Raw genomic sequence first — 17,049 nt, forward strand, 5'->3', positions numbered from 1 at the left:
CCAACTTGGGGCTCAGAACAAGGTAGGTACTCCATAAATGCTATTGAACTGACCAAAGGCGGGCATTTGGGTGCTGAATTAACCTTGCACTCACCATTGTTATAGAGCTCATACATTTTTATCCACCACAGCTTTGTTGAAGTCACAGATTCACAGCTGTTATGCCAACTGACTATTATTTCTAGACACTTCAGTGAGGAACTTATGGGACAATAAAACTAGTTCAGTCATATCAAGTTCTCTATTACACACATCCATATCCTGAAAAAAAATCTCAGTAACAAATTGAAGAACACTCTTAACTTTATAGTCAAGTAGTAAGAGGTCAGGGGTCCATTTTTTGCCACAACTACCCACTCATATAAAGTAGGTCATCTGGAGTCAGATGTCAGAACCCCAGGTTCAATCACTTAATTCACAAATTCTCAAGACTCTTATTCTTTTCAATAGAGTTGGAGTTTCTAAAAGTTTAGAAAGTGAAATCATCAGATACCAATCTTCTCTACCAAAGAGCCAAAAGGCTTTCGGACTGTTAAATTCAGAGGATGAGGAAGCCATCTTTTAGTTGTCCACTGTATAGAAACCCTTGACCTTATAAATTCAAGCATCCCCCTTGTGTCAAGCATCTTGAGAAACCCTTGCACACATTACTATACCTTTCAGTTTGTAGTTGTCTGCCTCTTCTCAAGCAGATACCAATAACAATTGACATATACTGACTCAACATGCACCAGACGTTACCGTAAGCACTTTAGCCCCATTACGTAATTTAATCCTCAGTATACCTCACAAGGCTGATTTCATTCTTATCTCCATTTTACAGATTAAGAACCCAGAGGGCGTAAAATTTTACAGATTAAGAACCCAGAGGCACGTAACTTGCTGACAGTCCTACTAACAGGAAACCACAGAATCCAGACTCAAGCTCCATCAAGTCTGACTTCAGAGGCCATGATCAGACTCACATACCTTATTGCTTCCCATGTAGTAGGGTTTACATATATCATCGCAATTACATTTGAGAGTGAGCAAAAGTTCAATTCTTTTATGTCAACACATAAGGGAACAACAAAAATTCTTTCCTGTGGTTGTCTTAGAAGCAAAAACCAACTCAAAAAAAACTTGAACATATATAAAGAAAGAATGTGACAACAGAGAAGAAAACATCAAAAAGTGTGAGGCAGACACACAACATTTTGCAGCAATGACCCACTGTTACCTCTGACCATGTCAATCACTACAGAAGATGTTCTCTTTAGGGGTAGTACTAATTTAGCAAGACTTCTTATCACCTGGAGGGATTACCCTTTGTTTCCGTAATTCCATACTCACAAGGTACAAGAATATAATTATGAATGTAACTTCCAGGATACCTTGAATATGACAGATTTCTTAGGAAAAAAAAAAGCATATAAACATGCTAGTTCTTTAAAAGGGATGTCCTCAATTGTAAATATTGAATGGCATTTATCAACATTATTTCACATGAACATATCTTGTGCCAATGAAATTGTTATAACATTATCATTAGAAACTGGTCATTTCTAGATGCATTAATCAAGTTCAGTTTCTATGTTCACTGGGCCATAGAATAGATGTGTCATAGTAAATTTATCAAGTTAATAATGTTCATTTCTGAGGCTATTTGGCAGCCAGCTGGCTTTTTCCTGGGTCATCCACTCTCCCTTACCATGCCTGCTTTCCTCCTACTTCAAAGCCTCAAGAAGACTTTTAATTGCCCCATCATACAAATGAGAAAAATGGTGCTCAGAGGGATTTTGTGACTTGCTTAGCTCTGCACAGCTGGTGTAATAGACTCTACAGAAGGACAGGAAAAGAAGATATAGAAGCCATGAATGAACGAGGTGACCTGGGACACCACTCTTTCTATTTGCCACCAACTACAGAGACCTCAACTGACATCTCCAGCCCTCTGTTTTCAGTGCCTGAGTAGGGATTGTACATTGACCCCTGTTGAGAGCTTTATTTCTTATTCTCACATCTGAGCAGTTAAAAATACTTTGAAATATGTCACCTGCCTACCCTTCTATCCTTGCCTTTTGCTTGCTTTTTCTCTTGCCTCTCTTTTTACTAAAGCAGCAAAAGCAAGTGGACCATTAAAAGCAAGAGGACCATAATGAGGCTAAGAGTAGTGGGAGGAGATGCAAGGACCCTCCACCTTGCTTCTGAACTAAAGTCATAATATAATCCTTCCTTTAATCTGTCTTTAGTTCTCTGTCCTCTGCCCCATGCTGACAGGATCCACTTTGCCTGGTATTTTTAGCTGGTGCTTGGCCCGATATGCTAGGTCCTGGTCATGGATGCTGCTAAAGTGACAGCATGTGTTCCAACAAGCTTCATGGCCATGGTCAGTCTTTTCATAGTTCGTCTTTCATTAATGTTAAAAAATGGCTCTTCCTCACTTAACCAGATGTCAGCAGGCAGAGCTTGGGCCCTCAATCATCCACCTCCCTCCCCCTGCCAGGGCATCTATAGATGGAAGGACATTGAAACTGCAGGCTCAGATGGGGGAAAAAAGTACTCTCATTGCCCGTTACGTAACAAGATTTGTCTTGATAGAGTATTCATCAAACACATAAATTAGACTACCTCACTTTTTGCAATATAAAATCCTGGAAGTAATGCTAGATTTCATTCTAAATGTTTTTTAAATAAATATGTAAAAAAAGAATTAATGTGTACTTACCTGGAACAAAGCTTCCCTGGACCACCTCCTTGTATGCCCACCAGCCTTCATGGATTTTTGGTGAATTCTGTTGAGCTAAAGGAAAAGCAAAAAAGAGAGACTGAGATGATAATAGAGAAGCACTGTGTCCTGGCTGTCCAAACAAGAAGGGTGAGTATCCATAAAATAATCCTCTTCTACCCCAAAGTCATACTACAGCAGCAACCTTCCTTCTCCCTTCCCTTTTTCTATTCAAATAGATCATTGATGAGTAAATATATTATAATAGAATTTTTATTGAAATTACTCAGATATTTTGATTGATGTTAAAGAGACAGTAATTATGTATTTAAGTCCCCTGCTACTTGTCCGACTGTCCTCTTCATCATCTTACACAAACACACACACACACACACACACACACACACACACCCTTGCTGGAATTGAGGAGAGGAGGCAGATCCCAAACATGTATGTGCATGGAACCCTCGTTTTGGTAGAGACTGAAGTTTGCTAAGGGAGTCAGTCTAGAAGGTTGAAAGGTATACACAGCCAGCTTTCCTTAGGTCCCAGGAAAACAAAAACATATAGAATATGGTCCCAGGAAAATATAATGAATATAAATAACTGTGGTGAAGGTTTTTGACATCACAGGCAAAAAGGGCAGCGGGCTCAAGATACTGGAAAATATCATGGAGATCCATGACCTCGTCCTGACATGACCTCAGGGAAACCCTTGAATTCATGACAGTTGACAAGTGAATTGGGGCAATGCCATTACACAAGCATGTGAACTCCAAAGTATAGATGATAAATAAACTTATGCTTATCCCTTTATCAAACTGCATTCATATTTCAAGTCCCAGCCACATTGGAAGTAAATAAGTGAATCAATCATATTTGTAATTGGGCTAGTATATAATTAATGTTAAATCTTCTCTTTTTTCATTTCCTACTTTAAATCTTGTGGGGGTTTTTTCCAGCCTTCCTCTTCAAAGCTGTAGCAAAACAACTCATAATTCTGAGTTAGAAAGAATGGGTTTAAGACAATGACTTTGAATGCAAGACTTTGTATAGAGAGAAGATTTACTAGATTCATCTAGCCTCCAGATAAGCTTGTATTGTTTAGCTTCAAGTCTCTTCTCATAGTATAGTGGAGATACCTTTTCTTCCTGTGATTTTAAGAGCCCTGTGGCTTATATCTTTGTGGTTGAAGGAGATTTTCTGACATAGGATGAGTGAAGCTGGAGCCTACTCCATCTGGAACTGACAGTGGGCTTAGGGGACTTTAAAAACAGATAGAAGAGAGACAAAGAGCTTATTTAAGACTCTGGAAAAATTACACCTTTAAAGTTGCCCAGCACAAATCTAGGGCATGGACACACAAAAGTATACTGGATTTCCTGGTATTTTTATTGTCCCTGTGGTGTGGATAAGGTTCAGACATTTCCATAGCCCTTGAGGAAGATCCCAAGGTCAGCTGAGTTGGAAGCCAGTGCATCTGCCCCTGGACAGCAGGCTAAGGAGTAAGTGACCTCAAAGCGGAAGCTGGAAAGGTTCTGTCCAACCAGAGAGTCAGGCAGAAGATTCCACTGAGACTCTGAGAATTTGTATCTCAAGGGAAAGACAAGGAGATATGAAGTCAGCCAAGAGGTCTTTAGGCCTGACCAAGTTGAGAAACCAAATCAAGGGTGATATGGCTGCAAAATTCACTAAGTGGGTAGACAAAGAACATTTCACTAGAGTTCAGAAAGGGTTCTGATACTTCCTGAACCACCCTCCTTCTCCCCCAGCTCATTAGACAGTCTTCATAGGAGCTAGAGAAGAATCCCAAAGGCTTAGAAACCTGTGAGATCAGATATCTAATGGCCCTCTTATGAAACAACTACTTTGCAATGCTCGCCTTGACGGAAATTAAATAAAATTCACAGACAACACAACCTACTAAACAACAAAAACAAATCCAAACCCCAACCCTGACACAATTCACTAAACTTCAGCCTAGCTCTGCTAGACATGTAAGATGTCTCCAGCCTGGGCAAAATGTACATTTCTAACATCTTGAAAGTTTTTAACTATAAACATCACCTAACAGCTTTGCATCAGAGATAAGCCAGGACTGGATTTCTTTATCACAGACAAAACCTTCCAAGGTTTATAAAAACTCACACCAAGTTTTAGCCAATCAGGATTGCTGACTGTCATCAGACAATTTAAATCATAAATGTAGCCTTCTGTCTTTATGCTAGCAGCTGGTCATTGGGGAAGTTGGATTGTCTTGCATATGTTTCATTTAACCAAATAAATATCCACTTACTCTCAATTTTTGTTTTACATTAAGATTTTATCTAATTTTTTTTACAATATTTACACAAATCACTCTAAAAATTTAATATAGTGATTTAACTATAATATAAATAAAAATAAAAGAAATGTAATTTATAACAATATATATTTCAATGTGTAAATGCCTGAGCATGAATGCTAGAACAGAGATTGGAAAACCAGTGCCTGTTAACCAAATATAGCCCACTGCCTGTTTCTGTACGGCCCAAGAACTAAAAATGAATTTATATTTTTAAATGGTTGAAAAAAAAACTTGAAAAAAATATTTCGACATGTCAAAATTATATTATATTCAAATTTCGATGTACATAACATTTTATTGCCAAATAACCACACATATTTATTTACATGTTCTCTAGAGTTGCTTTCTCACTGCAATGGCAGAGTGGAATATTATGACAGAGACCATTTGGCCCACAAAGCCTAAAATGTTTCCTCCATGGCTCTTTACTGAAAAAATTTGTTGAGTGCTAATTTACATACATAATTTCAAAAAGAAAAACAATCAGTATAATCAATATAGTGCTTTATAATACAAGGAACATAATGTATAATAAAATATTACATATTTCAATCTGAAAATACTCGGGCATGATGCACTAGAAGATAAAATGAAGAAGTTGGATTCTTGATTGCCAAAGACCCAAATAACAACTTTCTATTATATTGGAGATTCCAGAATCCACAAATGGCATTGCTCTCAATGGTATGTGATTTTCCAAAATAGTGAACAGCTCTTGGCAAACATTAGAACACAATTAAGTCCCACTTTCTCTTGATTTACATGATCTTTGCATTTCTAAAGAACCAGGTATAATAGAACTTTGTAAGACATGATTTGTGTGCATATGCAAAATGGCGTTTGATTGGAGGGTCAGTTAAATAAAACAGTTTTTCACTCACTTGAATGTCTGTTGGGACATGGGATAATTTATCACTGTTTCTAACTATCTAGTATGTTGCAGAGCATAGCATCTCTGTCTGCCTTTAGTTGGTGCTAACTGCTACCCTTTTGTTTTAACAAGCTCAAATGCACTCATCTATTTCCAAAATATCCCCCCAGAAACAGTGACATCCCTGTTGACAGTCACTGACCTAACGGTGCTATTTATAGTACTTATATATGCTAAAAGAGATAAAATGAAACATTACATTGAACACTAATCAATGTAATAAAGATAGTGCTTTATCTAAATACATGGACAAAAGACACATCTTTCCCTATATATCTGAATTGCAGTGTCATACCAAATACAGTTGCCACTCCATTACACATTCAAATATTTTTTCTACTTTCCTGCCATTTGACCATATCATTAAGAAACTTTCATTTCTACAGGGGATAAAGCAGTAAGTAAAAAAAGAGAAAGCATAGATGTGTGTTGTTAGGATGGCAAAAAAGGCGAAGCTAACTCGAATAAAAACTCAGTAAGATGACGAGATTCTTAGATTTTTAGATGCGTTCCTCTTTTTATCTCTCTTTCTTACATGTGCACATCTTCTACACACGCCTATAAGGACAACCTATCAGTCGAACTGAAATATCAATTTAAGAAACATCCCTCTAGAAGGAAGAAGAAAGAGTATTGCAACTGACAAGATCATCACCAAAAGCCTGTTTCACCCAGAAAGTTGCAAAACACTTTGCTCTTTCTTCATCTCCAATCATCACTTCTTCAGCTACCCCATCCGTTCAGAACTATGTAAGGTTTTAGTAGGTAATAAGACAATCAGACCATCTGAATAAAGCCTACTGGAATAGTAGAACTGCAGACCTCCTGTTAGCTGTCTTTGATGTGCCTCGTGAAGAACCCAATTCACCCTCCAAAAATCGATCAACCTGAAGAGCCCATTTGATGTCTATCAATTACAAAATACAATAGCTGCAGACTCGAGTTGAAGAAAATAAAGAGGTTTTATGTAATATGTTTTCAAATGCCTTGGATGCTCAGTCTGGCCTCATACTGTTTGGCAAATTAGAAAAGAAAGGATGGTACATTTAAAAAGGTACCTCATTTAAAGTTCTGCCACAGTACTACAAGAAATTTATTTTAGACGGAGCTCCTAGGGAGATCCAAGATTCCTGTTTTAAAGCCTCCCACCAGACCCTTGGTAGTCATCTTGTTGTTGTTTACATGTGATTTGAAGTGAGTGAAAAGCTGATTGAGAATTCCTCAGAGCAAACGGGTGAAGAGAGAGGCACCTGAGCTTTTCCAGCATTCTCTGCTCCTCTTTGCCTATGTATGGATCAGAATTTTTTAATGTGCAACCAGCCCCTGGGAGAAATCCAGGTGTCTAATTAAAAAAACTGTGCTGACAGTAAAAACTGTCATCACTGCCAGAGGAAAAGATATACATAGCAAGGAAAAATCTATTTCAATTTTATTCTTGGTTTATTTTTCACTGTGACAGTTTGAGAACTGATGAGTTTCAAAAGAAAACTCTGAACCTCAGGATTTTGAGACACAACATTCATTGCTCCAATGGCTTCTTATACAAACGAGCAGAATTATCTTACATAATTCTACTTCTGAATGAATGGGATAGCTCAAGAAGCCATGACTAGATATGAAGAAATAGCAAAGTGTTTTGCAACACTTTCTGGACAAAACAGAGGCTTTTGATGATCCCTTCTTACACAGAGAAAGAATCTCATTTATAAGAGTTTGGAGTCTTAGAGCAGAGGTCAGCAAATTTTTTCTATAAAGGGCAACATAATACATATTTCAGGCTTTGAAGCCCATACTATCTCTATGCCAACTACTCAACTTTGCCATTGCAGCACAAAAGCAACCACATACAATACGAAGAGGTATAGCTGTGTGCCAATACAGTTTTATTTACAAAAACAGACAGTTAGATTTGATCTGTAGGCCATAGTTTGCTCAGTCCTGTCTTGGATCTAAAAGATTTTTGTTATCTAGTTCTGTTTCTTACTTAAATGTTTAGAAGTGAGCTACTTTACAAGAAAAAAAAATCAGAAAGAATGTTGAAATATATGGGTTTCTAAATTACACGTACCTGGTATCTGTTCAATATGCACTGCAGAAGGTATGCGTCATGCTAAATCTTTTCCAGATCTGAAATTGGTCACCAGCATCCACATAAAAGTTGAGTATTTCCCTCTCTCCATTCGATTTCCATTGGGTTAAACCACCAAAGTTGGTGGAACCTCATATAAACAAGGCCAACAACCCATTCTGGGTTTTTCAAAGCAGTCAACAAAGACCTGAGCAATACCTTAATCTCCTTTTATCCTTCCCACAAGTTCATAAAATCTGTCAAGCAAGTATGGGTCTGTCAACCAACTTAAGAAAATTATGTCCATATTCCCACTGACCACAAATATAGGCATCACACCAACAAGTCTTTGGATGCAGACTAAAACCTCCCAAGGATGAAGTGATCTGGACTGTAGATAAATCCCTATCATTAACAGAGTTTACTGCTTCAAGTCCCGTAATTTAACTAACTTAGGTTCAGAGAAAACCTAACTGCGAAATACCTCCATTTGGAAATCAGAGAGGTCTCTTGACCTGGTGGGAAATAAGGCTTCAAAGCAACATCTGAGACATCACAGTTGAGGTGGGGAAGGAATTGGTGTAATAGGAAACGGAGGAGCCCTCACAAAGGGATCCAATTGTGGAAGGGGTACTACTTAATAAAACTCCACCATCAGTCAAAAACATACCAAACCATAAGCACACAAGTTGCAAAAATGAGCTTCCGTGCCCTGGATTAGTACAATTACACCTGTGCCAAGTGGTCTACAACTAGCAAAGATGGAACCAGGTATAGAGGAGAGGCAGAGTACATATGCCGCCGTGATTACTTCATTTTAATGTAATGGTAGAAGCACTGAATGGTTATTTCCCTCAGAAACTGCATTTCTCTGCTGGAGGAGGTAACTCAAGGAGGGAGGAACCAAGTCTGTTGACCAGGAAACACCATAAGTTGGAAGGTTGAAAAAAAAAAAAGTACTTCTAACATTGGATGCATATCCATGACATCACTGTCTTTCCTTGAATGGCCAATTCTGTCTTCTAAGTGGGAAGCAGGAACAATGAGAAGTGCATGGATCATTGGAAGAAACATAAATGATTGCCCCATTGAGCTGCATGGCACTCACTGGACAGGGATAATGCCCTTCCTCCAGTGCTTGACTTTGACAACACCCAACAGAACTTCTTTCTTCTGTGCACTCTGCTTAACATGTGCTCCTACATTCTCACATTTAGATAGTGCCCCACACTATCTGTTTTCATATCATTCTTTCCCACCTAATGGTAACCTTCCTGAGGTCAGAGAATGTATCTTATTTTAAAACTCCATTGTTTGTGCAAAAGCTTATGCCAGAAAAATGTTAGGTGAATGCCTGAAACATGTGGTAGTGAAGCTGCATATTATACCAACTTGCAGCCCAGCTCACACAGTCCTTGGGAGATTTTAGTCTATATCCAAATACTTGTGGGTGTAATGCCTGTATTTGTGATCAGTGGGAATGTGGACAAAAACGGTTTCAAGTTGGTTGACAGGCCCACACTGGCTTGACAGATGGAAGAGCACCAGGAGCTGACACCCTGCCTAGGGAAAACAAAGCCTGAGCAAACCCACTTTTATTGAGCACAATGTGTTTCATTTAAAAGCAAAGGGGAAAATGTGTCATACCTGGAACTATTTACACCTCTGTCATTCTTTACTTTTCCCAAATTCGAAAGACAGGATGAAACTCATTTCTCTCTCTCCACCCTGTGTGACACCCCCACTTCTAAAAACTAGACAGAGTTTTTATTCTCACTCAAATCATTGAGAATTGCACTAACAGGTGACAAAGTTACTATTTCCAAGCAGAGAAGATGGGTATGACCTAGAATCACCTTGCATGTTGGATCAGACCTAAGCAAGCTGACAAAATTAGATTTGTGTTGGGAAATAAGAAATTTTGGTGGGTAGCCTGTATTATTTTCACCGATAAAGCTTAGCATGATACTATTGTTAAGAAGCTCAAAGGTAACTAGAGTTGAAAATCAACAAGAAAGTCCCTGTTATGGTTAATTCTCAACCTAGTATTCTAGAATTTCTGCAATTTGGGTTTACCACACATTTTAATCTCATTTCTCATAATATTTACCAGAGTCGTTCTTCCTGCTGTCCGCAAGTATACCATGTTTCTTTCTCCACACCTTCACTCCACCCTTTTTTCCCCTGAAATTCCCTCTTTATCTACTTTCTATTGACCTGCTCTTACTGCATTCTCAAAGCCTCTCCAATTCCCACTCCTTTCAACATCTAATGATCACTCCAACTCTACCGTAATCCCTCACTTCCCCGAATTTCAGAACTTTCGTGTCTATTCCTCATTCACCATTCTTATTAATTCAAGAAACATTTAGTGAGTACCTATGACTGTCAGGAAGTGTTCTGAGCTTTAAAGGTACAAAGTTCTTGTTTTCCATGAAGTTATTAGGTTGGTGCAAAAGTAATTGCGGTGGCAAAACCACAGTTAATTTTGCATCAACCTAATACATTCTCCATGAGGGAGACAGAGAAAAGGAAACAACCGAATTCACATATTTAAGAACAATTGGAGAAATGCAGTCTGCAGTATAGAGGGTGAGGTAGTAAGGCGATTAGAAGAACATATTAGATGGGGTGACACTGATGGTCTCTGAAATTATGACAGAGATTTAAATGACAAAAAAAATCTGGCTTCATGAAAATCAACAGTGGTAGAATTTCAAGTGTATTCAAAGACTGAAAACTGGCAAAAATAAGTTTAACTTCTTCGAGAAGACTAAAAGTGCCCAAGAGGTGTGGCAATAGTAGATGCAAGGAAAGGGAGGCTTAAAATGAGGCTGGACAATGGAGGTGGTGGCCCAGGAGAAAGATGGTGGTGGCTGCAACTTGAGCAGTTCTAGTGAAAATAGATCATAAGATTCAGACAACGCACGGATAGGACTTGCTAATGAACTGGATGATGGACATTGAAGACCATATATCAAGGATAACTCCCATTCTTTCTAGTCTGAGTGACTAAATGTTAGCAGTTACTGAGAAGACCAGGGAGACTAAGGGAGGAGGAGTTTGGGAACATAAAGTCAAGAGTTCTGTTAGACATAGCTAGCAAGTATTATGGGAGATAGATGTCAAATAGGCAGTTGGACATAAAATGAGTTCTGAGAAGGAGATGAGATATATGTTTATAGTTAAATATATTTAAAATATATAATATTCAAATCCAGGAGTCTAAGAGAGGTCACCAAAAATGTGAAAACTGTGTAGAAAAAAACCAGAAGAGACACTGAGTACACTCCAGGATATGCAATATTTTGAGGTTGAGTAGAGGATCAAAGTCCAAAATGAGACCGAGAGGAAGAGGCCACTAAAGTTAAGAAAGAGAAGAGAAAATAGCCCAGTGCCATTTCTTTCTCTCCTACCCTTTCTTTCTGTTTCTCTCTCCGTGTGTGTGTGTGTGTGTGTGTGTGTGTGTGTGTGTATGTATATATATATACACACACACACATATATATATATATACTTTTTATTTTATAGTTTTATATCTATGGAGCAATTGCAAAGATAATGCAGAGAGTTCTCATTACATAATTCATACCCAGGTTCCCTGATATTTAACATTCTATGCTGATATGGTATGTTTGTCGCAATTAGTGAATATTGATACATAATTAACTATTAGTGAATATTGATACATTATTAACTAAAGGTCACACTTTATTCAGATTTCTTACATTTTTCACTGGATGTCCTTTTTTTGCCCTAGGATCTCGTGCGGTACCTCACGTTACATTTAGTTCACATGTCTTTTTAGTCTCCTCATGGCTGCAACACTTTCTCTGTATATTTAATGTATATTTTGCTATTACTCCTCTCTCCCTGACTAAATTAAAACTGTCTCAAAGGTAAAAATGTTGTGCCTTGTCCTCCATAATGCAACACATATCATAGGTACACTGGCACAGTGCTTAACAAGCATCTGTTTAATAAATCTAGGAAATGGAGAATGACATGTGAAGCTCCATTTATAAATGTTATTTACAACTTTTATAGAAATATTCACTCTTATGGCTACTCTCTATTATTTCCTTGGAATAAGTTTAATGATAAAAGGTCCTTAGAATTCGAAGAGGAGTGTAACTCAAACAAGAATAGTGGAACGCTAAAGCAAAGGGACAAAAAGATCCCCTCTAATCTCTGTAATTTTAAGAGGGTAGCTATAATTTTTTTCCTTTCACTAAACATTACTCCTTGAATTTTTTTCCATTCTTATTTTTAACGTGCAGATAATAGTCCTTTCAGTAGATATGCCATAATTTACCAATTATTCCTTCCCTATTGGTTATCTAGTTGTTCGAATACTGCACTTAACCTTTTCAAGTGCAAAGTTTCCCTTTTTCATCCTCCTTTAGGACATTTTTTTTTCTTTTTAGCACAGTGTGCTAAGATCAGAGTCAAGGGACAAAAGTATATATGTGAAGTTACTTTGCAAAAAATGTTATAACAATCTGCATTCCCATAATAGTATAAATTATTATTTCTGAAAGGAAAATTCTGGCAGTACTCTCAGGACAAATACATAATAATGTTAATCCATTTAAACATAATTTTGACTTCTGACAAATAGCAACTTAAAATCATCACTACTGTATCTAAAGAATGTTTCTATTGACATGAGTTCATGAGATGGACATTTCATAGAAATCTATTCCATATTTTTACTATTATTTATCTGTTTGGAATCAGGCATAAATTTATTCTCTGTAAATATTCTAGCTCCTTTTGGTAGTAGAGTGTATTTATGTTTTTAAACAGATGGATCAAACTTCAGATCCCAAGAGTTCAAGTCCCTGCCCAGGTTCATGCTGCCTCCCATAAATCACAGCAGTAAGGAAGATGTGTATGTGCTGTGTTCAGAATACTAGAAGTATACTGATATAATAAATCCATTTTGAAACTGCAATTGGAAAGAAGCTATTGGTAATTCCTAAAATCAATGGGTCGGTCAATTGTGGGATTAATCTCATGTCACATAAAACATTGTATCACAGCTAGAAGCTCTGAATGAGACTAAAATCTCCTTGCATCTCTCTTAAGCTTGAATTAAGCAAGGCTAAATGCAATGAAAAGAAAGTAATCAAGCAGAATTGTTGGTTTGAGAGGCAGTGTGAAATGATGGAAAATATATGGCACCCTAGGGTTAAATCATAAATTTGCTACCAATTATGTCACTTTGGGCAAATTATTTCTCTTTTAAAAAATGTTTATATAAATTTAAAAAGTACAAATGCAGTTTTTTAAAATACAGATATATTGCCTAGTGGTGAAGTCTGGGCTTCTGGTGTAACCCTCACCTTAATAGGTATATTGCACCCCTTAAGGAATTTCCCATCCATCATCTGCCTCACCCTCCCATCCTTCTGAGTCTCCAATGTCTATTATTCTCCTATCTCCATGTGTACACTTTATTATAGCTTATAGCTCTCACTTGTAAGTATTTATGTGTGGTATTTGACTATTTCATTTAAGATAATGGTCTTCAGTTCCATCCATGTTGCCTCAAAAGACATTATTTCATTCTTTTTTTATGGCTGAGTAGTATTCCATGGTATGTACATAAGCCATTTTCTTTATCTACTTACTCATCAATAGAGTGATTCTATACCTTTGCTCTTGTGAATAGTGCTGCTATAAACATACGAATGCAGTTATCTTTTTGATGTAATGATTTCTTTTTTAGAGTAGATACCCAATACTGTGATTGCTAGATTGAATGGCAGTCTATTTTTAGTCACTGAGAAAACTCCTCTAAATTATGAGACAGCTTACGGAAGAAAAAAATAGCCCTCCCTGACTGAGGAAGAGTTCAGGAGCCTCTGAGGACATTCACGCTATTTGTGGGTCAAAGTAGAGTCACTGAATAAACTTGGGGAACAGAATGTAAAACTCACAGCAGGAAAACAGCTGATTCAGGGAACTTCTGCAGAAAACATGGTCTTTGCTGGGACAAGGGCCAGAGAAAGCCCAACGCCTGATGGAAAAGTAGGTGAAATGACTATTGTTTTTCATGTTAATTTGCCATGGTGGGACATACAGTCATATGCAAATCATAGAAAAAGGCCAGGGTAGTTTTATTCATTAATTTTTTTATGTATCATAACTCAACATGCTTTTGTCCTTCATTCCGATTCCAATCCACAGCATTTGCTGAGCATGCACTATATGACATGTGCTGTCACATACTTATAAGTGGTAGAGCCAGTGAATTATTACCATATCTGGGCTTCCCAGAGAAGCCAAACTAGAGCTTCATTATATAAATAACCAAGACCAAACTAAAATGTGGACCTTGAATTGTCTGGAGAGTTATAACTGAGGAGATTTGAGCACCATCCCTATATCTCAGCTACTACTTCAATGAGGATGACTCTCAAATTTATATTCCTCACCTGATTTTTCATTCCAGTTCCATGAAACCTTTTTTAGCAGCCTACTAATTAGAATATTGCTGTTTTACAGGACTGTATGACCACAACTATCTTCTGGCCCTGTGGCAAAAATAGTGCATTAATCCCCCAATATTATTTTCCCCTCTTAATAAGGAAAACCCTGGTTTTAGTAAGACATAAAGATTATATGGCAGAATAAAGACTATATGGCCCTATCTCCCTTGTAGCTAGGTATGGACACGTGACTAAGTTCCAGTCAATGGCATGTTAGGAAATGTATAAGAGTTCCAGGAAGTATTACAAGGAAATGCTATGCCTGTCCTCACCTCTTCCAGCAAGCTGGGATATGACATGACAGCTAGACTTCAAATAGCCATTCTGAACCATCATGCAAATGTTTCCTTTTCCACATCAAGATAGAAAGAGCTGGGATCCCTGTACAGCCTACATTTATACAATATAAACAAACATCCATCTTCTTTAGAATTATTCATCACTCATAGCTGAAACTAATCCTAGCTGGTACACACTTGCCTTCAGTACCCATAGAGTGAAGACTCTGACTCTACTTCTACTATAGTTCCAACCCATTCTTTCCTTCACATTTCTATGCCTAGACACAGATCCTAGACAAAGGCCCTCAGTAATTACCTACACAGCCAATTATAGTGGCCTAATAGCTGGACTCCTGTGTCCATCCATGCTACCTGCTGTTGTCTTCACACCTCCTGCATGATTACCTTTCCTGTGTATATCAGAACCGTGTCTATGTTTTCTTTTACTTTCAAGGGGCAGTGAACATGCACAGAGTCTTCTTATGAAGCTCATTTACCAGCCATTTACAATGCAGTGTCCAAACTGATTCACCATCTTTCAAGGCTCTCCACAAAGCCCTTCAGTGACTCCCTATTGGTTACACAATAATGTGCAAGTGTTCCAGTGAAACTTTCAACAACCTGTATGGTGTGGTTAACTTATCTGTTTTCCAAAACTCATCCTATCTCCTTTGGGCATCTTTTCTCTGTGCTCTCGTGGCATTTGTTATATATGTTTACTTTATCACATATATATTTTTCTTAAATCACCTCTTCATGATGTTGTCCTCCTATCAGAATAGGTGCCCAGTAAATATATTTGGACCAAGGTAAATTTAAACATTTGTTTCTCCCTGACTGACCCTACTTCCTAGTCAGACAGAACTATCTGCTCTTGGTGATGTTTGCCATGTGCTCACGCTGCTTACTTTACTAGAATATCATATTCTTTACTGTACATCCAAAGTAAACCAATATTTCAAGTGTCTGCTCAAACACTACCTTCTAAAACCTTCCCTGGTTTCTCCAGACAAAAGAAAGACTTATAGCCTGGTATGGTGGCTTATGCCTGTAATCCCAGCCTTTTGAGAGCTGAGGCGGGTGGATTACAAGATCAGGAGCTCAAGACCAGCCTGTCCAATATGGTGAAACCCTGTCTCTACTAAAAATACAAAAATTGGCTGGGCGTGGCGGTGTGCACCTGTAATCCCAGCTACTCAGGAAGCTAAAGCAGGAGAATCGTTTGAATCCAAGAGGCGGAGTTTGCAGTGAGCCAAGATTGCATCACTGTACTCCAGCCTGGGCAACAGAGCGAGGACCTCCCCCCACCAAAAAAAAGCTTTATTATCTCCAAAGTTTCTTACCATATTATATACAATTTATTTCATTTCAGTCCAATTCAGTATGATTCAATTCAATCAAATCCAGAAAATAATATTTAGAACATATGCATTATGTTTGAATACTTACTCTAGGTCTTTTTTTTTTTGAGTGGTTTATAGTGCAATGAGAAATCAGGGGATGTCATTAATATATTCTAGGCTAAGGTGCATGCAATATACAAATTAAGATAATGATAGTGTTGACAATGCTTGTTTACCTGCTAAAAGAGGCAAACTCCAAAATCTCAATGGCACCATACAAGTTTATTTCTCATACATATAAATTTCCAAACTGGTTTTCCTGATTGGCATACAGCTCTTCAAGTTAGGGCCCATGCTCCTTCTTCCCTGTGGTTCTGCTATCTGCAATACATGACTTCGAAAGGCATTATACTATGTAGGTCAAGCCAGAATGGAAAAACTCATGGAGGATCTCTCAAAAGTTGTTTTCCTGGCTTAAACCTAGAATTAATACTCACTACTTCTCCCTGAATTTCATTGACTGGAACTTAGTCTCATTAATACAACTAAATATAAAAGGAGGCTAGGGAAATGTAGTCCCTTTGTGGACTACACAGTGGTGTTGGATTGGATAGAACTGAGGGAAGTCCTGTAGAATCCCTCACACACCACAGTGATAATGAAGAGAATTTGAAAATTTTCCACCCCTTTAAGATGGACCAAGAAGAGGAGTAAATATGTTTTGGAGAACATGCAGCCAGAGTGATTATAACTTTTAATTTGTCTAGAATATTCCATTTGCATTTGTTGTCCCAATATAATTATAAACAGGGTCTCAAAGATGTCCCAGGTTAGGTGATAAATTATATGATCATCTCTATACTTAGTCTTTGCCA

At 37.7% G+C, this 17,049-nt stretch overlaps 1 protein-coding gene across 2 annotated transcripts in view; it reads right to left on the bottom strand.

Moving 5' to 3' along the window:
* Nucleotides 1–17,049, bottom strand: part of CA10 (carbonic anhydrase 10) — a 536,417-nt gene that overhangs the window by 442,579 nt on the left and 76,789 nt on the right. For both annotated transcript variants that reach the window (XM_032280090.1, XM_032280089.1), the window contains exon 3: nt 2,708–2,782. In XM_032280090.1, coding sequence (XP_032135981.1) covers nt 2,708–2,782 — 75 coding nt within the window. The remainder of the gene's footprint in view (nt 1–2,707; nt 2,783–17,049) is intronic.

This window comes from Sapajus apella, unplaced genomic scaffold, assembly GCF_009761245.1.
Source record: "Sapajus apella isolate SASKATOON/1434 unplaced genomic scaffold, GSC_monkey_1.0 scaffold12, whole genome shotgun sequence".
NCBI lineage: Eukaryota > Metazoa > Chordata > Mammalia > Primates > Cebidae > Sapajus > Sapajus apella.